General features: G+C 45.0%; 1 protein-coding gene across 2 annotated transcripts; it reads right to left on the reverse strand.

Annotated features, from left to right (window-relative positions):
• Nucleotides 1-624: 624 nt before the first annotated feature.
• Nucleotides 625-26,028, reverse strand: SIK2 (salt inducible kinase 2). Of its 2 annotated transcripts, XM_072354959.1 has the most exons (16): nucleotides 25,804-26,028; nucleotides 21,346-21,462; nucleotides 20,934-20,997; nucleotides 19,274-19,435; nucleotides 15,089-15,213; nucleotides 13,958-14,081; nucleotides 12,303-12,523; nucleotides 11,536-11,688; nucleotides 9,358-9,522; nucleotides 8,611-8,836; nucleotides 7,787-8,053; nucleotides 7,502-7,665; nucleotides 7,013-7,103; nucleotides 6,379-6,492; nucleotides 5,660-5,751; nucleotides 625-4,428 (listed from the first exon to the last, which is right to left on the reverse strand). In XM_072354959.1, exons 1-15 carry the CDS (start codon nucleotides 25,951-25,953, stop codon nucleotides 5,702-5,704), a joined length of 2,193 nt encoding a protein of 730 aa, XP_072211060.1. In that variant the 5' UTR covers nucleotides 25,954-26,028; the 3' UTR covers nucleotides 625-4,428; nucleotides 5,660-5,701. The 2 variants fall into 2 exon arrangements, with proteins under 2 accessions (XP_072211060.1, XP_072211059.1); XM_072354958.1 differs by lacking the exon at nucleotides 7,013-7,103.
• Nucleotide 26,029: the final 1 nt, after the last annotated feature.

Below are 26,029 nucleotides of genomic sequence, written 5' to 3' on the forward strand. Positions count from 1 at the left end.
AGTAGTTCCACACTGGAGGGTCCTAGAGTGGTGTTCCTTGCCAGGGGCCAGCTCTATGTACCTGGTGCAAGCATGCACAGCTGCTGGCAGTGAGGAGCTGCTGTGTGTCTGTGTGCACTTCTCAGCTTTGGATCTAGTTTCCTGACACCCATTCCTGTGCTGTCCTGCGCCACTGTTTAGCTTGTATCTTCATCCAGATACCAGGTAAAATGTTTTGGTATCTGTTCATCAGTCCTCCTTTTCCTTTCCCTTGGTCCCATTGTCTCTGCTGTGCAGCATCCCATAGACTGTCTGATCCTTTATTCTGCGTGAAACGTTCACACAGCATTCCTAGCACTATATGGTCAACATGAAACTGCTTTTGCGTAACGTCTTGGGCAACTTATCCTGACTGACGTGGAGCAATGACAAAACTAATAGTGATTTTGAGAGCAACTTTCCTCTTCCAATGTCAAGTTGATATGCCATGATATGCCATCGATCTTGTCGGTTTTGTGGTGTGGTTTTTTTTTGTTTGTTTTTGGTGATTTGAAGCTCGGTGTGTCAGAGACAAAATAACTGCAACGCAATATAAAGAGGCTGCTAAAAAACACTGAGCAGCAGAAGCCACGAGTTTACTACGTATTTGAAAATGAAATGTACGTATTCTTTATTTTGCATCAATACACTGTAATTGCTTCACAGAGTCCAGCATATCAGTTGCGTGTAAATACTACAGATGAAATTCCAAACTGGAGCTCACAATACTAGTGCATTTATCCCAAAGCAGAGACTAAACCCTCTAACTCCTTAAAAAAATACATTAATAACGTACCACACGCACACATATATTGCACTTTTCTCCATATGAAACTTTTACCCCATGTACATCGCACCAAAGTCTCTTCAAAGGAGCCTGTAATGCAAGATAATAAAGCTAACGATTACTTGTAACTGTAGTGTACGCTGTGCTCTAACGTTAGACGTAACAGGTTTGAACAAAGGAACCACTCTGAAGCAGCTTGACTACAAAGTGGTGCCCAGTGAATACTCTCCTGTATTAAAACGCATTAGAAGCCTTTTATTTTAGCTGGCTAAAGGAAATCACATGAAATGTTAAACAAGGATGTTGGTTGAGGGTAACAGTCTAAACTATATTCAAAAATATTTCCCCTTAGTAGTACTGCAAAGCTCCAATGAGCTCAGACTCATTGGCACATCCTGATAAATGAATAACATAAGAATAATTCTGCTCTTGAGATATCAGTGAGTCCTAGAATGTATGGTGGTATAATGGAGCTGGACAGGGAGGAAAGTGGTTCTAGGCCTGGCAGTAACCCAGCTCCTGGTGCAAAGCCGGGTCTGTTGCCACAGACGTGTGTCCCAGTAACAGCTCTGGCTGCATAATTCCTTGAGCACTTGTCTGATCTTAGAATTGCGGGATAGAAAAGGAATGGAAGGAAAGGACTTGGTTGCCCCCTTTTCTCTTCTGCCGTAGTGAAATGCCTGCTGTGTTAAGCTGTGGTGGTTTCATCCTGTCCCTTTGTCAGTCACTTCAGGGGAGCACTGAGGTTTCTATGTTTCTATGTTCTCTTTGCACTGTCAGAAAAAGCTTTAATTGTGCGAATTCCTTTCAAAAAGAAATGTGTCTATCTCAGCTATTTAAACAGCAACCTTCTAGTGTGTAGATGTGATCGCTATTCCTCTTCCTTTGCTGTTGCCTTGAGTATCATCCTGATACCAGAGGTAGAAGCTGAGCCTTAGGGCTGAACTGGATCAGTATCGGAGCAGTGATGACAACTGGAATTGTCATACACAGGAAACGAGGTACATTCTGTCAGTTGTTAAATTCTTCCCTCCTTCACACAGCCTACAGTGCACTGACTGAAATCTATTCCACAATGAAGCGTGGTCTTATTGCTATGAATGTCGGCTGGTTATTCACCTTTCTGGTGAAAGAGAGCAGCTTTGAAAGCTCCTTATTGGAGCTGGGTAGGATCTGTGGTCTGGCACGTACTGAAGACCCAACTGACCACAAGTACTTTTTTTTTTTCCTTCTTCCTGCTATCTGTTCAAGCCAGTGCTTTGCTACAGCATGTAAAAGCACTAAAAACATTTGCCTGTCCATTTTAAGTGACTGCATGTCCTGAAGACTTGCTGAGTACACTCTCTTTAGTTGTAGTGTGTTTAATTTAAACTTATATTCTAGAGAAATGCTCCATTACCCAGTGGTGTTCTTTACACTTGCCATCAGCAGTTTCTACAACATTCTTTGTGCTTTAATGAATCTGCAACTGTGCTTAAAGTTTGCTCAGAGAAGATCTGAAACGGTCTGGCTACAAGCTTCATCTACAGGAGAAAGATAGACAATATCCCACAGCATTTAGAGACCTGAGATGAGCCCCAAATTAGAGCTTTAAACTTACTGCAGATTCCTCAACAATCCTATGACCAGCATCTCCTGACCGAAAGTTCTGGGGACACAACTGCGTGTTGAGTTTTGTATTTGTTGAAATAGTGCGTAACAGTTCTTGGTGCTAAATATTGCTGTCATACTTTCAGTGTTGTATATACGGAAACAATCAAAATGCTAACAAAGTTCAACATTACATTCCACATGGTGGAACGTGTGCTCTGAAGGGACTTTGGCAGTAGTAAGGATGTAAATGGAGTACTGTCTACTTTCTTCAGAAAAAAAAAGCATATAGTCTGATAAAGAACTGAAAAAAGGCACAGCACTATCACTTCACAGGGGTTTTTTTGTGTTTTTTTTTTTTTTTTTTTTTTTTTAAGCTCATTAAGTTCTAAAACTGTAAATAATTGTCCAAATATACAAAGCTCAACAAACCACCAGCAACACATACTGCAAATTCAAAACACAGTTTGTTTGCTTGTTTCTAAAATGCCATAGAAGGTCAGATAGATCCTCTCCAGTGAACAGAACTCTCCATGCCAGTCTGTCTGCAGCAAGGGGTGATTTCCAACACCACCTGGGGGACCTCCGGAGGCCACTGGCTGCCGCTCTTAATCCTTCTCACCATCCTTCTTTAGTCCCTTTCTCTGCTACCTGATCCTCCATCTTTCAGAATTCTCAGCCCCACCCAAAGCTCTCTAAAATCAAACCTCTCTACAAATCACTGTTACGCCCTGTGTCAGTTCCAAGTCTCTTTTGATCAAGTCAGTAACATTACTTAGCAAATATCCAGAAGCCTCCCTTGGTGACCAATTAAGAATTCCTTGGCAGGTTTGGGGAATAACTGCTTATTTGCTAGCAGAAGGAAGCAGAGGCTGCCTGAGATGCCTGGTGATCTCTTAGACTTACTGTGGAGCAGTCCCAGATCAGTAGCTTAACCAGCAACTGGATGCCGAAGTGCAACTTTCCTTTGGATCCACCTCACGCTTCTGCTTCAGCTCAGTATGCTACTTGCTATCGGCTCAGACCCAAATCAAGTCTGAATTTCAGCGAAAACTATTGCTTTTATTGCCAAGAAGTACAATGCAATATGCATTCATTCTCCTTTCTCCTAGCAAATGCTAGATGAATGCTGCCAAACTATCAAAGTTTTTGGAAGGGGCCACTTCCTTCCTTTAAAACTTTTTTTTTTCTCCCCCTCTCTCTTTCTACACAAACTGGTTCTTTGTGGGACCGAGCTGAACTGTCTGTTGTGTAGCCCCAGCCACTGACAGGAGGAGCTGGAGGCAACAGACTTCTAGCCATCTCCTGCTTCTTTCTGGTCAGGTGGATTTTTACTTCCCTTATTGATTGAAGGGTTGAAAACTTCAGAGTTGGAACAAAACCAAAAATTCACGTGCTTCTCTGTCCGCCCTGGCTTCCACTCTCATGTTAGACACCCACGGTATTAATTCACAAGGACGTAGCCGCTGTGCTGGGGATCTACAGTTTCCATCATCTCACAATCAAAGAGTCCAGGCAGCTCTGAGAGGGCCAATGCATCGTAGTTTGACTGTGGCTCGTGGGCTGTCAAGCTGCCCTGGCTGTCAGGCAATGCTACACCACTCTGCTGTGCTGGGTCCATGGAATACTGGCACTGGTCAGGGTAGTCTGGCTCAGAAGAGGAGACAACAGGCAATTCACAAGTCTGATAGGAGTACTGTAAGGATTGTGCTGGCTGCTGCACCTGAACTGGTGATGACAATTGTGATGAGCTGGTGACTGGGGAGGGTGGTGGTGGCTCCAGCTGTACTTTCTGGTAGTGGCCGAGGAAGAGGTTGTATTGCATTTGTTCTGAAGAAGGCTCCATGACAGGGCTCAGAGCCTGCTGGAGGCTGAACTGGGTTGATTGCTGCTGTGCTGATGGCTGCTGCTCCTCCTGGCACGAAAGTGGCATTTGGCTTGACCTTGGGTATGAACTTTCAGCTATTTGCATCTGGTTAAAATAGGCCTGCAGCTGGGACTGCTTCTGGAGAAAGAGTCTCTTCTGATGCAGCCTGAAGCAAGGACATAAACAGCAATTATTTTTTTTGCCTTTTCATGTGTTAAGACACCGGCATCAGTGCTGTATGTGCTCCAACAGCTCCAGGAGGGAGCAAAGGGCACAACTGGAAAATTCCTGGTCAACCTTTTTTATTTATTGAAATTCAGTGTGTGGAACTTGTGAACTCACCAGTTGTACTTTTCCAGCTACTAAGGGAAGTGAACAAAGCTTCCCTCCCCCATATTCCTTTTATCTGAACTGCACTCCTCCCAGTGAAGTTCTGTAAAACTTCGCAGCTTTGACCCCCTTACAAACAGGAAGAATTTCCAACACAATGCCAGGTTACACAGAACTACCTTTGGAAATTCCTGCGATATGACAAAGGGGAGGTCTCCTGCCAGCCAATTCCCAAAGCATGCACAAATAGGAAACCCACTGCTGACGTATGCTGACAGCATTCAGAAAAGGATTCTATTGTTTCCCAACTTATTTCTCCGCGCAGACATCCTAGTCTTGATGAAACATAGCAAGCTGCTCTGAACACTGTCAGTATTGTCAGTTAGGTTCTTGATTGGGATTAATCAGTTGTCAGGAGTGGCTGTGAGCAATAAAGCAATTCTAGATTATATACATCCTTGAAATCAAGCAGTATTTTCATGCTTCTGTCCCTTAATCGTTTTGTTCCATAAAGCACACATTTAGTTTGCTGTTTTCCTTTCTCTGTTTATGATTCCTCTGCAAAAAAGGAGTCGCTGTCCCTGGCAGTGTTCAAGAGGCATCTGGATGAGGAGCTATGAGATATGGTTTAGTGGCTTGTGGTAGCAATGGTGATGGGAGGATGGTTGGACTAGCTGATCTTGCAGGTCCTTTCCAACTTGTGCTTCTATGACAATTTAGTAACATTATGAGTGCAACAGCGCAAGAAGTAACTCCCTGCTATACTTCCCCTTTGTGCACTAACACTAAACAAAGCATGCAGGCATTTTCAGTCTACCTGTGCCCCAGCAGTATCACCTGACAAAGCGCTCATAGCACAGCAATTCGTAAACTGAAGGTGGGATCTTTATCCTTTTTTCCTTTTTTTTTTTTTTTAAAATAAGTTATTTTTAAGAACTGTGACCTAACAATTTTTAAGTGAAGTTTTCCTTCTCAAGGAGTTCCTAAACAGACAAAGTCTGTCTCAATTCTTTCATTACTATTGAGAGTAAAGATAAGTCACTTATCTGCATAGTTTGAAATCTTACCTGTGCTCCTGTAACTGCTGTTCCAGACTCCGGGGCAATTCTTTACAGTACAGCTGGCAAGTGTTTGGAGCTTTTGATAGAAGGGTGGGTTTCTGCAAGAAAGGTAGTGCTGTTTTAAATTGTATTTGTTCAGTCCAGACTGCAAGCGGAAGAAGATTGCCTCCACTTGCAATGGCTTAAGTGCCCACCTTCATTTTCAGAAGCTGCCACTAGAGCTGCAGCCTAAAACCACAGCTATCACTGCTTATTGACTTCTACCCCTTAGAAAAGAACATTTTTAATGATAAACTGTATCATACAAGTCCATAGAAAAATTTCTTCCTAAGCGAAAGTCAAGCTGGGGAAAAAAAAAGGGAGGAGAGGGGGAATTTGGAAAAGAAACAGCAAGGCCTGGTGGTCAGAAAGCTGGGGAGGCTCCTCAGATCCTGATGCATCCCTTTTTTGGGGTGCAACACAGCTAACAGGTATTAATTATCAGCCACCTCAAATAGCTTTAATAACACTCTACAGTAAAGGAATGAGTAGGAAAACCCCAGCAAATACAGTCTGATTCTTCCATAACCAGTGTCATTGTGCAACAGAAGAAACATACAGCATCATTTCAAATTCAGCTGTTTCTTGCTAAGGTAGTATTTGACTCGAGAAGAATAATGGGATCTGAAAGGCCAAAGACATGTGGATGCAGTGCCTGACTGGGACTGGAGGGGAAGGCAGGGTACCTGGAGCCTGTGCTGCAAGTACTGCGTCTCTAAGCTCTGCCGTCGGGATAACACAGGGGTATGTGCGCCACTGGGGAAAGTGCCTGCAGCCTCCTGCTGCTGAGCTGTTTCTTCCTGCAGAGAGAAGGAGGAAAAGCTTCATCCCCAGAAAAACCTTTTTCTGCCTAAACCCTTTCCTTATAGAGTTCCCCTGACAGAGATTCCGTAGCTGCTGTTTGAGTTGGGTCCTGGTGTCACCCATCACTTTCATTGCATGCCGAGCAGCTCACATCACAAAGCTCTGAGCTATCTGTGCTGCAAAATGCCAAGGGCTTACTTACACCTGTGACTAAAACCACATTATGTTTAACATTTTGTGACTTGCTTGCCCTCTGGACTACTAAAAGTAAAGAGGTAGCAAACTGACTCAACTTTGAGCATGCTTTTGTGCAGCTGCTGTTGCGCAGCTTCAGAACTGAACACAGAAAGCTTTCTGTAGCACTTGGGAAGGACATGCACAGCACAGGACAGGGCTGGGAGAGAACAATGAGCACTGTGGCATGCATAGAGCAAGCAAGAAATTCTTGGGAAAACTTTACAACTTGTTGTCAGAACTGAAGTTTTCCAGCAGTCAGAAAGGAACAGCAGGCTTGACCTGGAGCATGGGTGCTTGCAGTGCATGTGTGCTGCTGGCCCGTTTCATTCACAGAGTCTGACAGAGATTTCACATTCCTATTTCCTGCGACCTGTTCCATTCCAAACACATAATTAGGGAACTGGCAGGAGCATTTTGGCCTTTCATGACAGAAATCAAGCTGTTAAGTGCAAAAGCTACGTGGTAAAGTTATATGTATTGGAGACTAACTCCAACACAGATAGTTGAGATTTGTTAAATCTGAAACAACATTCAAATTAGAAGTAATAATGAGTTATCAGATTGAGAAAGCTGCCAAGGTTGTCTCAGACACCACAAGAATATAAAGGCTAACCTGCAAGTACCCAGTCTCCATTCTGCAGAAGCCAGAGTGGAGAGGAAGGAGCTGTATCTATCAGCAGCTCCCTCAGAGTCCCCAGAGCATCGCATCCCCCCCAGTCTGTCCCACAGCAATGCACCTGGAGGGGACAGCTGTGCTGAGGGTGTTACCTGTGCAGGGTTGGTAGCGAGGTCCTGCAGCTGGGGGGCAGCTGATGGCAGAAGAGGATCTTCTTCTGATCTCATTTGTTCGTACAGCAGCTGGACTTTGTTCAGCTCCAGGATTCCTTTGGTGCGTGCCAGATTCTGGAGGTGCTGTCTGAACGCTACAATACCTGCACAAGAGGTGACGGAGCCCCTCGTCAGAGAACATTACCCGTGTCTGGTTGGCGCAGATCAGCTGTGGTGCAGCCACAGCCCTGCAGGAGCACAGCAAGTCTTGGGCCTCGTGGTTACCTTGTGTGAGGGAGGTGTCGGACGCCCTGCGCCCCTCCCGGAAGCTGACAGGGGAGCGGTTGTGGGTCTCGCGCTTCTGGGAGGCCAGAGCCTGCATGGCGGGGTTGGCGGGCCGCAGCCCCAGGAAAGGCGATGCCAGCGGCACCACATCCTTCAGCGCAGGGGCATCACCCAGCAGGCCCACGTTCCTCTGCACTGACCCCAGGTCATACTCGGACTCTATGCTGCTGCCCAGAGAGGAGTTCTCATCCAGAGAATAGACCTTCCCTGTGTCAAAAGCCAAAAGCCAAAATAGAAGAAAAGTACATCAGCAATTAGGAAGTGCCGTGGGCTTGAGCTATCCCTGCCACTTCCTCCATTGGAGAAAATGAAACAATAAAAGCAAGTAATCATAATATGTACAGTGCTGGAATGTCTTGGCATCTCTTACTACTGGTTTTTACATGATTACAGCAATAAGACACCATACAGGTATGTTCAGTGGCTTGTTGAGAGTGCAGTCAGTGTTCTTGCAGGGGTCCTTGTGAGATCACAGCTTGAACTGCAAGGCTCTGTCATCCTGCTGGTTGTGCAGTACCCAACAATCTGGGCATTTGTGTGTGCCCTGTCCTCCTCCCCCAGCACATCTTTAGGGGATGAAGGGCTTGGGGGCACTTGGTTATGTGACAGCAGCACAAGCAAATTTATGGGACCTCACCCAGAGTTAATGGTACGTGACCACAGCCAGCTGTTTGCCACTCTGATTTCATACTGCCTGCTCAACGGCTTTGGGGTCTGTGTGGAACTGATCTCATGCTTGAGGTGTGTGTATGTACGGCCCATACCTGAGCCCGGCACCACAAGTTGGTCGGTGACCTCAGCCAGGGTGTGACGCCTCTTCCCACTGCGGGCTGCCTGCAGGGCTGCAAATGCCTGTGCAGGGTCATCCTCTGCCTCGCCTTCTGCCTCTATTCCTTCATCGATTGAGGTTTCCATCATGCTAGTTGGCAGTGACTGGCATCCCTTCCGAATCACCACGGGAGGCACAGGATCTAGCAGACAGCCATTTACCTAAATGCCACAAGGAAAAGACAGACAGCGTTCCATTACTTGTGCCAAGCAGCATGCTGAAATGTAAGAAATCTCTGCCTACCATGGAGACTGAAGGCAGCTTCCCTAGAACCCAATGAGTTAAGTAAGATTTGCTGAAGAGTTGCACAATCTCCCAGGTGGTATCACCAATGTCATTCCCTTGCTATTGACTCCTTAAATCTGAATACTCATTCCTATACGCTTCATGTTTTTGGAAGGCAGGTTTCATTATATCCTCCTGTTCTCATTTGCCTGAATTTTTGGTGAGTAGCTGAGTGGGTCGCTCTAGATTTTCAGCACAAAGAACTCACGGGGAGTGCAGAGTCCAGCTCCTGGTCTGGAGGATGAGAATGCGCTGGTGGGAAGGGCTGCCAGCCTGGAGGAGCAGCGCCTGAGCCTTGCAAAGTTGTACAAGGTGCAGGGCAGTAATTTATGAGACAACCATGTTTTATTAGTCTTACTGAATCTGGGCACAACAGCAGGGCGAAGCTAGCGTGTACCTTTGGTGTGCTGACTCTTTCTTCTTCCATGAATGCTGTGTCTGTCTGGCAGTTGGATGGAGGGAATGAAAAGGCCTCTGCTCCCGAGGTGGGGGGAAGTCCTGGGGATCGCAGCAGCCTTGTGTTGTCTGAGCACACGTTCACTGATGGCACCACAGCTTGTGCCTAAAAGAAAAGAAAGGACTCCAAAAACGGAACGGCTTTAGATAGAAAACTGCATGCATAGTCACAAATTTAAAACAAAAGCAAACACCCAGCCTTCCTCCAAAGCAGAACTCTGAAATTCCTCATTCTTGATGTGTTACATTCTTAAATTTAAGGGGGGGAAGGGAAGTGTTATTATGCTAACTGCTTATTGACGCTGAGCACTGACTAGCAACGAGGAAAGTGTTTGGGACTCTTTAGTGCACACCAACATATGACACGCTATAACTCCTTTTTAAACATATAACACCCTAAATACTACCGAGAGAGTCAGGTCTGGTTTCAGTGACTCTTCTAACATGCACTGACTCCTGCTGAACAAACCGTAAGAAAGAACAGAGCAGAACAAGTGCTGGTGAAAGGAGAGGTGTGCCTCAGGGAGACAAGCACAGCAAAATGAGAAAAATAAGATAAACAACTAATGAAAACCGTTGTTTTCCTGACATGCAGGACACAAAATAAAACAAGCAGTCTTATAATGGAACCTGTGGTGACACCATGTGTAAAAACAAGTTATGTTGTTGCTCAAGATAACTGCACGATCACTTGCGGTCTTGAGAAAAAGCAGTAATAGTGGCTTCCTTCTTGCTCATCTCTCCTCACCTACTTTTAATACATCTTATAATTAATAATCTGCCTTTCTATCATTAGATCTACCATCTAAGAACATAGCTGGTATTAATCATTGTCAGCTAGATTATACCTGGACTTAGGCTTTCATAGTGAGGTGGTTTGGCTTTAATTTCATCAGAATCTAAAAGCAAATCATGTCTAGCTGCCTTAAGCAAAACAGGAGCAGCCTGGTTGTGATTTCTCCTGGAAAGAGAGCCCAGGTACTTGTTCCATACAGCAGCAGCACAATACCCTGGGAGGCCATAAACTTGAGAGTTTATTTGCTTGAAATCACAATAATCTGAGTCATTTTAGGCTGTCTTTCATATTTCCAGTTTTGCATTAATAGAAATCAGAAGCTCTACTGTATCTATGTTAGTGAAACTAAAGAACATGTTAAAAAAAAACCTGAGTATTATTGGAATATGACACTATAAACTCCGCATGACCTTTCTTTCTGAAGAAAATCACTAGGGAAGAAGTAGACAATATCTGCAGAGCCTGCGTTGCAACAGTCAGTATAATTAGAAGGGATGCTAAGTGGACAGCCATCTGCAATGGATGGGCTGGCACCATATGTAGGGAGCACACAGAACTGCTGCTGACAAAATACATACGGCATTCTAAAGACTTAAATCAATTAGTTGTCCTAATAGCTCTGTAGTCTATGCTCAGAGGTTTTGCAGCCATGCTGAGAAATCTCTTCGTTACATAGCAGGAAGAAAAAATAGCACAAGCTTCTTTAGCAAGTGACATTATTTAGGAACGTATCTGAGTCTTAAGCAACTAAGAGTCTCATGACAGGAGTACTCATATTTGCTACGTAATACCACAGCAAACGGGTTTCTTAACCTGACAGATTGATACTGTTTTCTCTCGGGTACCTCTTTACCACAGTTCAGGGCAGACAGAAAGCCTATCTAGAAAGCTGCAGATGAGAAAATTTCAATTTCAGCAGGTCTCTTTTTACTGCCTGTGTTTCAAAGCATTGTGTAGAGTGTTCATGCTTTAGCCCCCATACCAGCAGAACCCTCCATAAATTCAATGGCTCATTTGTGGATCACTTTAAAGACACTCCAAGCATTGCACAGGCTGTATTTCTCCAACACTCTAACCGTTGATTCCCAAAAATGGAAGCGTTCCACTTTGAAGCACAAGCTTTCCCTTTAACCATATTGCCAAATAAGTGCTGCCTAATAGGACAAAAGGAATGTTAAGAGCGAAACAAAAAGAAGAGAGGGAATAAATGGGAACCTGAAGTTAAAGCACTTGAATACCTGTTTAAAGATTAAACTATTGTTTGATTTTGGGCCTCAGAATCAAGTCAGTCAGCTTCCACATCTGCCTAGAAAGAAACCTCACCTTGGCTACTGTCTGCTCAGCAATGGTGCTTGGGCGGCGCTGGCGAGCATCAAATCTCTGCTCTACAGGGAAGCTGCTTCGATGCGATTTGAGTCTTTCCACTAACAAGTAATAGATAGCAGCAAAGTGGTTATAACTCTTGTTCTGCAGAGACTGAAAAAGAAAAGCATAAGAGTTTATGTGCAGTCAAATATGGGTTATTTTTTATGTGCTGTGAGACCAAGAAGAAAGAATTGTTGTCTCAGGAAAAAAAAAAAAAAGCTACTGAAGAGGGGTTTACAGTAAGCAAACATCATTCTGAAGTTGAGAAAGTTTCAAACTGGAGTGCTGAGCAAAGGACAGCATCGGCTTTAGCAAAGGGGCCCTTGCAAGTCACAAGGGCTTGTGGTGCTCCAGTGTGCAGCAGAACCTGTAGCTGACATTCAGGAGCAGACCTGAGCCTTCAGAAGTTTGAAAATAGAGGAGTGACTGAACTCAGTGACCTCCTGAATGTATTGGCCATCGCAAATCACTAGAGACAAAAACAAGCCAGGCCTCTACAACATAGAGAAGCCTCCTTGGGCAGGAAGCACTCAAGTGCAGCCTCCACAACGGTTAAAAGCATCAACCACTGTAGAAGGAAATGACTGTATGAACTCCACAAGGAGTCTGTTAGTATTGACATTTGGCAAGAAGCATGGGTTGGGGTTGGAGGGAAACATGTAACTGCTCAGTACTTCTATGACCTCCTCCTCCCTTCCAGGGACAACTGCTCGAGTCTGGTTTACCTCAGTAGTCTTCTGTTGGTCTATTCCAAGGCTGTGCATTAGCCGGAGAACCTGCTCATTATACTCTCCAATGGAAGGCTGGTTCTCCTGTCCTGGGGAATAAATAATGGATCTCTGGACAGGAACTTCTATCAGCATCCACTTGTGTTCCTTAATCTGAGCAATCGTTAACCGTTTGGATGGGTCTAAAACCAGCATTCTTCTGATCAGATGCTCACAATCTGTTGGGGAGAAAAACACATTAGCAGCCTGCTTACTGTATGCATATGTTCACCTGACACCTACCAACAGTGCGACAACAGGAAGCTGCCTCTCTTCTACCTGACTTCTGTGCTAAAAACATTTCCTGAGGGCTACAGCAATCTTTGAAAACAAGATTAAAAGTCACACCAGGAAGAAAAAAACAAAACAAAAAACCCCAACCACCCAGCTTCTTTAAAGCACGGTGCCATTACATCTGCACAGTTCCCACACCAGGGGCATGGTAACATATAATAACAATTCAAAGCTGATTGTGCTGTCCTGAGTGCAGCGCCAACATTAACTGATAAAGCTTCTGCCCTGCATTTCCAGCTGACCATGAGATGCTATGAGCTAGCCAGTTCGGATACTCATGACAGATAGTTTAGAGAGATTTCTGGCTATTTGCTCCTGTTGATTTCTTTTGGTTTCCATGTTTTGCTCTCAACTCCCTGCAACACCACGTGATCAGCAAAGGGAGCTGCAAAGCTGGAAGTGAAACAGCCCATCCACGCCTCGATCACAGTGAGTGACAGCTGCAACCTGCACAGAGCACTTGCATCTAGTTCACATGTTTATGTCAGCAAAATCACGAGCACAGCACAGCTCAAAGCAGGCTGCAGACTGCCCAGGAAGCTGAGGGCTTGCTGCAGTGCAATAATTGCATTGCTAAAAGCAAACAAATAGCTGAGCTAACCAGATCAGCTGTACAGTAGCAGCTATTTCCAAGTGTTTAACCAACAGAATGAAAAAGGGGAGGACCAGAACATTTTGCACCACAGAATGCTGAACAACAGACTGAAAAATTATTTTTAATCCCCTTAAAACAAATGAGCAAAATCCCATTTAAAAAAAAAAGCTCACAGATCGTTTAATAAATGGAAGCTGAAGGACACCATCAAACTGTGTGCAAAAGTGGCCCAATTCATCTGCACATGGCAGAGTGAAACCCAGCAGATGGGGCAGTGAGGTGAGGCAGAGATCTAACAGTCAGTTGTGTGTGGGAGTGCCGCCAGTATGAGAACCTGGCATATGAACTGGTTGTGCATTTCTTTGCTTTTGTTTAGCAGACACTATCAAATACCCGATCCACGACATAGAATGACAGTGATACTGCTGTCAGCATATTTTCTTTCCAGATTAAAATGTTTATGGCCTTGTAGAATGAAAGTTAATTGCTATACACAAGCAAGCCTAGGTGAGCTGTATGTCTTTGCAATTAGGCTGCTACTCCTAGGTAGGCAGAGTAGCCCATTCTTCCTGCAGGTTGCAGTGTGGCTTGCCCATGGACAAGGAGAAATTTGAAGTAGATGAAGGATCTCTCATTCTACTGTGACCTCCCTCACTGAACTACAGAGATTACTCTAGAATTTAACCAAAGTTTAACATAGCAAGAATAGAAGACAAACCATTACCTTCCGACATAAAGTAAGGTATCCTGAACCTTCCTTCCAGAACTCGCTGCCTCAGTATGGGGAGTGTTGGCCCATCAAAAGGTAATGCTCCACAGACCAAAACATAAAGAACCACACCCATGCTCTGTAAGAAAGAGAACATTCATTTTTCAGGCTTCAAGCAAAGTAGTTGAGCTTGGTTAGCCAAATCCTGCCACAAAATCTGTAAATTATGTTGCAGAGAAACAGGAAATTCATACAAAGTGGAGTTAGAATTCTGAAGATTGTTAGACCTTAGAACATTAAACCCCAAGTGGTTTGGCTTGCAGTTATTTGTACCAATGCAGGTAAGTTGAAGTATAGCACGCTGGAGACACTGGCAGCCAGCAGGAAACTTCTGGCAGATGACTGAATTATACCTGCAAAGCAAGCCCAAACTAAGGTAAGAATTAGAGACTATTGCTCTGAATGTCATTCAAACAGAAGCAAACAGCAACAGCAGACACTCAAAATAAGAAACACTTCACATTCACCAGTTTGCAGAAGCCTGGTTAAGAGGCATCCTGGTTACTTTATCAACAGCTGTCTTGAGGGGAAGATGGTTCCATACTGCTGTGCACAGCGCTCTGAGCATGGGGGATTATGTAAAAGGAGCAAAAGGAGACAATCTGGGAAAGAGCTCTCACCCAATTGCCAGACTTATTTTGTGAAGTATGCAAGTTAATTGGCACTGAAAGTGGAAACTGTCCTGCAGCATATGCCAGAAAAATATCACACCACAGCAGATGAAATAACCACACCAAACTCTCATGCCATGAGTTGCAGCAGATAGTCACAGCACTCAATTTCTTAAGAGGAAAAAAGCAAACATTTAACATTCACCTTAAAAAGTTTTAAATACATAGAGATTTTAAAATCAAATACGTATTTCAAACAGTCGCTTCTGTTCTTGCTGAAAATTAAACAATGTATTGCTGTGTTCCTCCTGCTAGTGCAGCACTTTCAGCAGACCTATTCTGTGACTGGATATTGCAAAAGAGATACGAAACAGCTCGTCTGCAGCTTAAGAAAACTCAAAGGCAATTCATTTGCTCCAACTTCCTAAAAATTGACTTGAATCCAGTTACAAATAAGTAAATAAAACAGCAATACCCAGATATCCAGCTGGGGTCCTTCATATTGCTGTCCTTCAAAGACCTCTGGGGCTGCATATGGTGGGCTTCCACACCACGTGGTCAGGGGCTCACCGCTCTTGTAGAAATTTCCAAATCCAAAATCTGTTGAGAAATGAAGGGGAAAAGTCACTCCAAATGCCAGCTGCACGACACACCAAACAACTGTAGGCATGGGCTGGGCCTGAAAGCTCACCTTCTTTCACAAAAGGCTGTAGCATAAATCTTTTTATCGTTACTCCCACTGTAAGCATTTATTGGGATGCTGAATGTCCTATACTGCTATTTTCATGAAGGCATAACCATTTAAATATTCTACAACATCTATAGGAGTTTTGAGTAAACTGAGGTTGCTAAATCTGAGTTTATAAACAGCTGTTATTAAAATCCAACAAACTGACACACAGGTGTATGAGCTTATTCACCAGTGCCTGCTCAAAGGAACACTACAACACCAGAACGATCAGCTGAAGGTCAGACTGAACGTAAGATCACAGCAGTGTCACACTGCAAACACAGAATGCCTGACAGTCGCATGAACAGTTACACAATGGCATCCAGGCATGCTGCTGGACTCTGGAAGTGCCAAGGTCAGCTCAGACTCCAGGACTGAGTAGGAAGTACCAACGTACGATTAGTGCCATCTTTCCTCTTATATCCTCCTTCGGTGCTGAAAAAATTGCAATGTAATTTGCAGTAGCACAGGGAGAAATTTGCTGTACCTCACCGGACTTTTTCTGATCACAGACAGACTGTTGTTGTAAATCCCTTATATTCTTTGAGGAGACATTTCTTTACACATCACTGGCTTGGCAACCCTGACAATACTGCAGGAAACACAAACCCATTTCTTTTCACAGAAACGTTTTTCTGTCTGTGTAGGTGTAATTAAATCTAATCTCTCTTCACTTATCTTGAGTGTGTCAGATAAATACCAACCTAGCTCCCAGCTGCAGCTCCTACCAGATGCCACCCTCATGAGCCTTTGTATCAGATTCACAGGTACACACAGATTTGTAAGTGCAGCTATAGGAAGCAGAAATAAACTGCCTGGATTTATACAAGATTTATAATGCTAAGAAATTAAAGCTTTTACCTATCCAGACTGGAGCTGAAGAGAGGTGAATGTGAACATGTGGAAGCTGCCTCAGAAAGAAAGAAATTCTATGATTCTAAAGACAAATTTCAGCAGCAAAGAACAGAACTGAGTCTTTAAGTACAAGTGATCAGTGTAAAAGAAGGTGCAGGTTTATGCTGTAATTAGAATTCTGCTTTTTGCAGTTACCCTTGCTCGTTGATTTCATAGCACGTAAATTTTATTTCTGATTACCAGAAGCAACTGGAGAACAAGGGCACCTTAGAACCAAGTGGCACAGTCCTTGCAAGGCTGCTGTCTTCTGCTCCTAGAGCAGCAGAATTACAGAAATCAATGCTGTGAAGATGGTGTTTGACCAGGTGTAACAGCATCTGATGGTCTTATGAGGACTAAGATAATTAAGTTTTATTAAGCAGTTCCATGAATGAACTGATACTAGAAGGAACAGGCAAGGGTGTGCTCTGTCCAAGCACTACTAAAGCAGTGCCGGCTGCTGGGGCTCAGGGACAGTAATGAGTAGAGGAGGAGTAGGCTACAAGAAGTGGCATGCTTTGTATGCCCTGTTGCTGCCAGATGGATCTCAGCCAGCAGGGAATTCCTCACGACTCTGCACACCTTGTCTATGAGTCTCAGAGCCTGCCAAATAGCTCCGTCATTCTATCTTTGAACTGCAGTTCTGGAACCTCAGTTTCTTCCCCTTTTCAAGGGCAAGGAAGACTGGCATCCTCTAGCTTTCTGTTTCCACTAAAAAAAATAAAATAAAAAAATAATAATAATTTTAAAAAATCATTGACAATAAGAACAGTAAAAGCCAAATAGCTGTTATTTTGTGCTGGAGTTATTAATGTAAGATAAAAACACAGTGATGCATATTTCAGCAATTTGCTCTTATCTTTAGATATGAAACTATGTTCTGCTGTTATATAGAATAATTACCTGTGTAGGGAGATCTGCATTGTTTAGTAGGGTACATAAATTAGGGTGAACTCTTTTTGTTTCCATTATGATATTAAAACACTTTTTATGAACTTGAGAATTTATAGGATCCATTAAAGTCACTTCAAAGAAAAAGTTCAAGATGAAGTCAGCATACCAGCTGCTTGATCCACTGGGCTTCCTCAGTTCTTAATTACTGTGCTGACAGTCTGGTTGTCCCATTTTTTGAGGTGTTAGAACAGCAAGGATTCAATTGAGCACAAAACAATCGCCAGTGCTCTTCCTGTTCCCCTACCTTGTTCCTGCTTGGCAAGGATCTACCACCCTCATTCTGGACGAAAGACGATCATTTTTAACCCAAGAAAAGCATTAAGGTTTCTCATTTCAAAGAAATGAATACTGAGAACATTACTATCATCTAATGGAAAAAGTGCCAGTCCTGTCCAAGACATATGCCAGCCACAGAATTCTAAAAGGACTGAAATTGGACTTGCTATCAGAGGGCTGAGATTATATAATAGAGCGATCTTTATCTTTTTAACATTTTCCTGAATATGCATATTTAAAAAAATCATTATGTTCAGCTGACTGAACTGCATTTGTGCAATCTGCAAATATTGGCTCCCAACATTTGGGGCATTTAGTTTCTCAATCTCACTACCCTCTTCAGAATAATCTTTAATTTAGAAGGCATAATTTTTTTGCACATACAAATGGAAACTGTTTTCCTGTTAAAAATGGAAACGGAGTAAGATTTCAGACCAGTTTGCAATTTGAGAAACAGAAGCTCCCTGCCAGAGCCACTGCGACTTCTGCTATGCATCCGGCAATGTGAGGTGGTCTCTAATTTGTGCCACTACAAATGATATAGAAAGGATAACAGCCTCAGAGCTACAATTAATCCAGACGTCTAAAATTATAAAAATAATGCAGCTTGCCTGGCGTGTTAGAACCACATGGGTCTTCTGTTATAACATACTAATGTGAGCAGAGGACATCATCAAGATGAGAAGGGTGCTGATAAAGGAAAGGTATGAGTGTGTTAGAAACAAACCTGACCCACTTCATGTACTGAATGTGCATCAGCTGTTCTGACGTCAATGCATATTTTACTGTCCACCAGCAAGACAAGCCAGCTCTACAGCCTACTTCAAAATAACAGTCTCTCCTACCTGATCTGGTTTGAACACAGCAGCTTTACCCTCAGAATGGCACAAGTTCTGCAGATGCATTTATAAAGCACGTAGCCTTTCAGTACTTGAAGGGAGTGTATGAACAGGAGGGGAACGGTTTTAAACTAAGACAGAGGAGGTTTAGGTTAGATACTAGGGGGAAGTTTTTCATTCAGAGGGTGGTGACGCACTGAACAGGTTGCCCAAGGAGGCTGTGGATGCCCCATCCCTGGAGGCATTAAAAGCTAGGCTGGATGTGGCTCTGGGCAGCCTGGGCTGCTGGTTGGTGACTCTGCACATAGCAGGGGGGTTGAAACCAGATGGTTTAAAGTCCAGACATTATCTCCATCCTAAAATCCTTCTTTAGCTTTCTTCAGGTATCAGAAATGTGCTGCTCCTGTGCTATTGATGACTGAAGTCCAACGGTGCTCCAAATCAAGATGTTATCTATCTTGTGCATTTCAAGTGTTTCTGGGCTGAAGTCAACATGGAAGGATTCGTGGAATTGTAATCAGTTGATAACTGACAAAATTATTTTCACTGCTCGCAACATCTGCTGTGTCTAAATTTATAATTAAAATGAAATCATGCATACAAAAAGGGAAAAAAAATCACTAAGCTTCCATTTTGATTTTTTTTTTGACATTGTGATAAGTTATTTGATAAACTCAATTTTAACCTGAACATCTGGCAGCATCACAGATACGTTACGACAACCACAAAATAAATGACCCTAACTCTAAAAATGGTTTCCTTCTCCCTGAATGTATAATAGAGCTAATCTAGGAATTGTTTTTCCTATGTGCACTGTGATATCCATACTGCAAAAATACTCTATGTATTACCACTCTGATTTTCTTTGCCTTAAGCACAGCCGGACTTCAGCAGCAGCAACAGAATTACTAGAAATAGCTTTCCTTAGAAGTAAGGTGTTTCTGAACACCATCTACATTCTGCATACCTGCTATCTTGATGTTCATGTTGTTGTCAAGCAGAAGATTTTCAGCCTTCAGGTCTCGGTGCACAACTTTCCGGCTGTGGCAATACTCCACTGCTGAGAGGATCTGCCAGAACTTCCTTCTGGCCTCAGACTCACTGAGTCGGCCATGGCTGGCGAGGTAATCTGTTCACACAAACGATGTTTACATGAATTAGACAGCAAGCAGCAACCTTGAAAACAAGCCATTTCTCTCCGATATTTTGTACTAAGAAACTCAAGGTGTATTTCAGCCAATTCCAGTTTCTTGCATTCTTTCCTCCAAAAAGAGGGAGAGAAGAACAGCTGTTGCCTAATTAAACTCAGCTCTTTCATGGTTGTTCAACCATTCTGATAAATATTTTCATGTGAGACCTCCTATGAAGTTGTTACATTCACACCTCTCTTGTGAAGCCTCAACACACGCTGTGCAGCGACTAGAAGTATTTCTTCTTTAGAAATAAAACAAATACCCATAAAGGGCCCATCCTGACCTTTCTCTCATCTTCATTACATCACAGCAGAAAGAACATTGTTTTTGTATCTGATTATGCTGTAAAACTGACGTTAGCCCTGAAACAAATGATAGCTCTGAAACTGAAGGACAGCACTTATCCTCAGGAACAAAAACAAGTGAAGCAGCAGCTGCGCAAGTCTTGACAAAAGCAGCTTCTATACTCAATTCTATTATTCCAATTCCAAGGCAGAAAAATTACAGCACCAACCATTAGGATGGCTTCAGAATTGCCTCCTACATCCTAGTAAGAATGAAGCTCATAGCCAAGGTGCAGGAATCACTGAGGAGTGGCGCTCATTTCAGCAGCCTCAAACACTTCCAGGAAATGAGGAAAAGCTCACAAGGCTTTGGTCTCCTCTCTGCTTTTCTCTCTCTCCTTTTATTGAATACCACCTTGGATTTTCTCTACTTCCCGGTTAGGTAAAGTTGTCCTAGATATATTATCTTGCTTACAACAGACAGTCCAGTGAGAAGGACCGAGAGATGAAAAAGCAGATAAACCAAACAAGAAAGGACTTTAACCATTCGATTTGTTTTCATGAAATTCACCCCTTGTCCCACAGTGCAAGAAATTAATTTAAGTCAGGCTCCACCTCTTCTGTTCTCCAATCATTAGGGCCTTCCCCATGGTGAACTCTATTCTAATGCCCCTCAGAGTTTGTTCTGCCTGGCAGTGTTGATTGAGTGACCGTGAAACCTTTTCTCAGCAACTCCAATTTTCTGACTGCAAATAAAATGAACAGGAAAACTCCAATGCCTGGATGTCAAGCGTAACGTCATGAAATCAGCATTTACAAAGCTCAGTCCAGTTCCTAAACCATGCAGCAGTACCTGTGATATACAGGGTACTCCTGATGACAGCATGCCAGTGTGTCAATCTCTTATCTTTTTTTCATTACATATTAACTCCATCTCTCACAAATCACAGAAAGATGCTATATATAGTCTGAGTCAGCAGGCAGCGACTGGCTTTCCAGCTTTTCCAGACAGATAAGAGAAAAATGACACACACACAAAAAAAAAAAAAACAAAAAAGAAAGAAAAAAAAGGGCCCTGAACAAAATCAATGCAATTAATGAAGCACAGCCGTTAGCAGTTAGCTGGGTGTGAAAACATTCTCTTACTTACCAAAAATTTCTCCATTTTTGGCAAATTCTGTCACAAGGTATAGCATGCTTTTGGTCTCCATCACCTGTTGATAGAGAAGTTCCACATTAAGTTACTTGCAAGAAGAGCAAAGAGCCACCAAACCAACATGAATATTTTTATTTATACTTTTTTTCCTCCAGTATAAAAGAAGTGGAAGTCTGTCCTTTGTGCATTTTACACACACTTCAGATACATATGAGTACCTAACATCTCCAGCCTAATTGCTGCCTTAGGATGAACAGACCACAGTTGATGTGCATGCAAAAATATTAGCCATGTATCAATGCAAATTCATTCCCAAGAAGCTGAAACTGTGGGCTGCTGATATGCAGGAGGTGAACTCTTCAAACAGGGGCAAAGAGTGATAAATGAAGAGGCATCGCTGCCATACCTGGTAGAGCTTTATGATGTGGGGGTGATCCAACATCTTCATTATCTGCACTTCACGGTAGATCTTTTCAAGATTCACAGCATCCAGCTGAGATTTGTCTATTATTTTTATTGCCACCTGCAGCCAAAAAGCAAAAGAGAGATTACAGCTCTCCCTGACTCCTTTATCCTCATTACAAGTACCATGATCTCAGATAGATGGGAGCTTTCTCCCAGCTCAGAAGCACAGATCCCACGCTTCAGCCTTTAAACATGGAGCAGCACAGCCCAAGACATGGCCATAGTGCCACGGGGGAGTTCACAGGATGCTCTGCCAGCAGCATTCCAGCTCCACACCTGCAAAAATGGTACTGGAAAAGAGAAAGCATTGGCTCGACACAGAATCAAGACACGGTGGGTGCACACAGTCCTAACAGCGAGACACTTATTTAAACTCTAAATAATATGCTGCTACAGGGATGTCCTCAGTTCATCCAGTCAAGGAAAAAGCTCTGGAGCAGAAATGCTGAGTCACAGCCTGAATCAGCGATGGAGCACCTGGTGAGAAGGCAGGGTCAGCCCAGAGCAGCTGAGGTGCACGCAATGTACCGAGTGATGGAATGGCCGGAGCCGGAATTCACCCCTTCCCAGCCCTCATTTAAGGGTCGGCAGTGGAGGCAAAAATATCTTGCTGGAGATCCTTGCCTACCCGAGGCCTTCCCAAGGTAAGCTGCTTTCCTTCCCTCCCCGTTTTGTTTTATGTCTACAGCTGCTGCTTTGGGGCTTGTCCTCATTTGCTGTAGACAAAGAATTTGCCACCCCACTGTTATCACTGCACTTTCCATTGCATTATGGCATTATAAGCTCCGTGAAGCAGATGTCTCTAGGTCAGATCTCACCAACAGATCGCAATTAGAGAACAGATCCTGGTCCTCATGGCTTTGTTTGTAGCCAACATCTGCAAAACAAGTTGCAGAGGACTGCACTTGCTTCAGGGACTAAAAGTTTAGAACAGGATTTTTTTTTAACAAAACAAAACAAAAACCCACCACTTTTTCTTAAAATCAAGGAGTAACAAACATATAGCTGCTAAAAAACACGAAAAGGGTTGGACTGCTCTGGAATCCCCTAGAGAAGATGGTTTCTTGTTCCTTCTCCACCATCTGTCTGCTCAGCAGCTGCCATGGAGCGACCTCCAAATTTAAGAGAAAGGGAAACCACTCGTTCTTATTTACAACCCAACAATCACCCGCAGCTACCTTGTATTCCTGCCTCATGCCAGTGGTACATCTGCAGGCCAGCAACAAGGTGAGGTGCTCTGGGCAGCCCCTGCCTCCTTCACTGGCCTCATGCAGTGCAATAAATCCTGCTGGCCCTGTTTAGTATTTAAACACATTTAAACACATTTTGTCTCATAATGTGAAGTTATTTGGCCTTATTGCGTAGCTGTTGGTTCTTTTTCAACACAGAGTAAAAAGCACGTGGCTGCCTGAACCAAAAAAGAAAACTATTAGCCATCCTCGTACAAGTCTGAGTGTAAAGCTATCTGCTCATACCGTGGCCGTCCTCCACGTGCAGAGCAGCACAGCAGCAGCTGGCACCACCGCTCTGTGGTCAAATGCAGATTAGATAGATCTGACCCCTCAGTTCCCACGCGTCTCTCCAGGTCCTGGGAAGCTCAGGGGAGAATCTCTTGGAAATGCATGAAATCCAGCAACTCCTTCACCACATTGCGAGGAGGAAGAAGCATTCAGCAGCAATGGCTCATTTTTGTCCATAGCCTCAGCTGTGTCATGATGACAGGAAAAGGGGAAGTAATTCCTAGAGGTGAAGAGCTGTTTCAGGACGAGGAAGTTTCCTATCTGAAAAGTGTGCTTTGTTACTGGCTGTGCCGCTTGCCAGCAACCACCTGCAATGTACTGAGGACTGCAGCACCACTGAGCTTCTGAGAACAGTGCATGGAGACCACCTGCACCCACGGGGAGCTCCCATTGCTCTCTGGTGTCATTGCCACAGCCAAACGGACCCTAACTAGGGACAATCACATTCTGTGATTCTTCTGTTTTCTTCTATCTTAAATAAAGGGCGTCGCTCCTCCTGAAAAAGGAATGAAAACCCCAACCAGACGAAGCAAGAATGCATACTTAAAGACGTTACAGTGACCAACGAAAATAAGAAAACACAATTCTGTCACTGTTTGCTCCTTTTCTCCCCCCTTCGCAATTTTTGCTACTTAAAGACTTAAGAAAGCCGGAAAGATATTTTGGAACATTGCTCATTTTTAATTTATATATATATATATATATATTAGGGATAGCGCACACTTCCTTCCCTCTTTTGCTACAGAACTGCTCAGCCCTCTTCTGGAACTGGGAACTGAAACTGTCAGGCAGCAAAGCTGAACTGCTTGTCAGAGGAAAAGTAGAAAGCAGTCCCGTCTTTCAGTCACTCCAGCTTTCTGTTCCCATTGTTTTTATGTTACCCATTTAATTTTTGGTCTTTTCAAAACCACCCCAACACTACGAGAAGTTCACGCAGAGCTTGTCCACGTGAACTGTAAGGCATCACACAGATTAGAGGGATTCAGCCGTGAGTTGCCAACCCAATGCATCTGAAATGTAGATAAGAGGCATTCAAATCAGCAAACATCTGGAGTCCGTCATCAGCACCCAGAGGGGTTTATTGTTTGTTTTTTTCTTCTGGCAACTGTTTCAGTTTCCCGCTGAATTACTTCTGTAACCGAACTGAGTCGTGGTTCCTTTGTGGATCATTGATGGACTGTCCAGGTGTTCCTTCATCTGTGCCCAGCAGCAAACAGAAGCATCGCACCGCCATGCAAATCTTCATCATATTGTATCACAAGCTAGTGCATACCTTCCTGAACTTGATTTTTCCAGCTTTTCTTGTCTTAGTCTCTTTTCCTTCCAAGGACAATTTTTGCTTATCTCTGTATGTTTCACTAACAACAGTTACTCTGAGATCACAGGATTTCTTGGCAACATGATAAACAAGTGCAGCAGGAAAACACGTGCCATAACTTCAGTAGCAACAAACACACAAACAAGAAGCCACAGAGAGGTCACTCCAGCACAGGTGGACACAGCCTGCTTATGTCACCAGCAGTGGGGATCAACGCCCCATTTTTATGCATGTGCATATACATACAGTGAGCTCAGCCCAAGCCATGGGAGCTTGGCGCAGACCTGCAGCACTCACTCACTTCATTCAAAACAACACTGGCCGCAATCAGCTGCACTGGAACCCTCAAGAGGGATCTCAGCGGGATTCCTCTTCCCCAGCAGCCACAGAAATGCACACAGAGCCAACCTGGCACTTCAGCTGTGGCACATCAGCACACTGTCCTGAGGAGCAGCCCGGGTACGTCTCTGACAGCAACCTGCACAGGGACTGTGTGGGAGATGGGGGCTGCAGAGGGACACATGGCTCCTTGGGAAGGGAAAGCTGGGTGACAGGCTGGTACCAAAAGGGGACGCACAGAATTCAGCATCTTCTTAGAGTACAGTTGAAGAAGTCAAAGTAGACTTAGGCAGCCGTCAGGCTCTGTCTGCAATCTTTGCTGTTTTGAACAACAGCAAATACATGTTCTAAAATGATTAAAAATCCAAACGAAAGGTTTTGCTCTCATCGCAAAATCTGACAGAGGAAAGTGAGATCACAGTGAAGAACCACGACCTGCAGGGGTGTGCAGCACGGGAGGGTATGGCACCAGACATCGGGCAGGGACACCCGAAACCAGCTCAGCCCAGCAATAGCGGCACTGAGGGATTTACCGGCGATGCTGAGTGCCGGGCAGCTTAGGACACAAGAGAATTAGGGAAACGGTGCTGGGAACGCAGCACTCGCCTATACGGACGGGCAAAGCAGCAAGAGCCTCGCATGGCGTTGTTGACCTGAAGGCCACACGTGGGGCGTCTTCTACAGCGTGGATCCACCACGCAGGACCGCAGCTGCTCCCGCGGACCCCGATCCGAACTCCGCCTGCTCCGGGGGGGGCAGCGCTCCCAGAGGGCCGCAGAGCCGCCGCCGCCCGCAGGACCGTCCCGAGGCTCACGGCACCAGCCGGGCGGAACCAGCGCAGCGCACCGCGCCGACGGGCGGCCGCGGGAACAGCCACGGCGGGGGGAGGCGCCGCACAAAGACACCGCGAGACGCGGGGGGCGCTGCGGGGGCACGCGGCCTCGTCCCGGCGGGGCAGCGCGGCCTCAGCGCGGGCCGGGCCGGAACACCGCGGGGCGCAGCCGGACCCGACGGGAGCGGGGCGGGGACGGCACCGAGACCCGGCACGGCACGGGAGGGGCGCGGCCGCTCGGCTGCTCCGGGCCGTGGCCGTCTCCCGGCCCCGAGGTCGCCGCCCCGGCGGACCCCGAACGGACCCGCGGCCGCCGCCCGCGCCCGGCCGAGCACGGAGACCGCGGCCCAGGCCCGGGAGGGCGGCGGGGACGGCGGGGCCGCGCCTCACCTCGTTGCGCGTGATGCGATGCCGCGCCAGCTTGACCACGGCGAAGTTGCCCTTGCCCAGCGTGCCCTCGATGTCGTAGAAGCCGACGCGGACGGGCCCGGGCCCGCGGGGCAGCAGCGGGGGGGGCCGCCGGGGCTCGGCCATTACCATGCTGGGCGCGGGGGGCGGCAGCGGCTCGGGCGGCTCGGCTCCGTCTGCGGCGCCCCGCGGGACGCCCCGCCCCCTG

The sequence above is a fragment of the Excalfactoria chinensis genome, chromosome 21, assembly GCF_039878825.1.
Source record: "Excalfactoria chinensis isolate bCotChi1 chromosome 21, bCotChi1.hap2, whole genome shotgun sequence".
NCBI lineage: Eukaryota > Metazoa > Chordata > Aves > Galliformes > Phasianidae > Excalfactoria > Excalfactoria chinensis.

Coding starts and splice junctions, on each gene's coding strand:
- SIK2 (XM_072354958.1), bottom strand. CDS start 25,953: ATGGTAATGGCCGAGCCCCGGCGGCCCCCCCCGCTGCTGCCCCGCGGG. Junction 7,666..7,786: donor CGACACCTCCCTCACACAAG/GTAACCACGAGG, acceptor CCTCTTGTGCAG/GTATTGTAGCGTTCAGACAG. Junction 5,752..6,378: donor ACTTGCAGCACAGGCTCCAG/GTACCCTGCCTT, acceptor CCTTTCTTGCAG/AAACCCACCCTTCTATCAAA.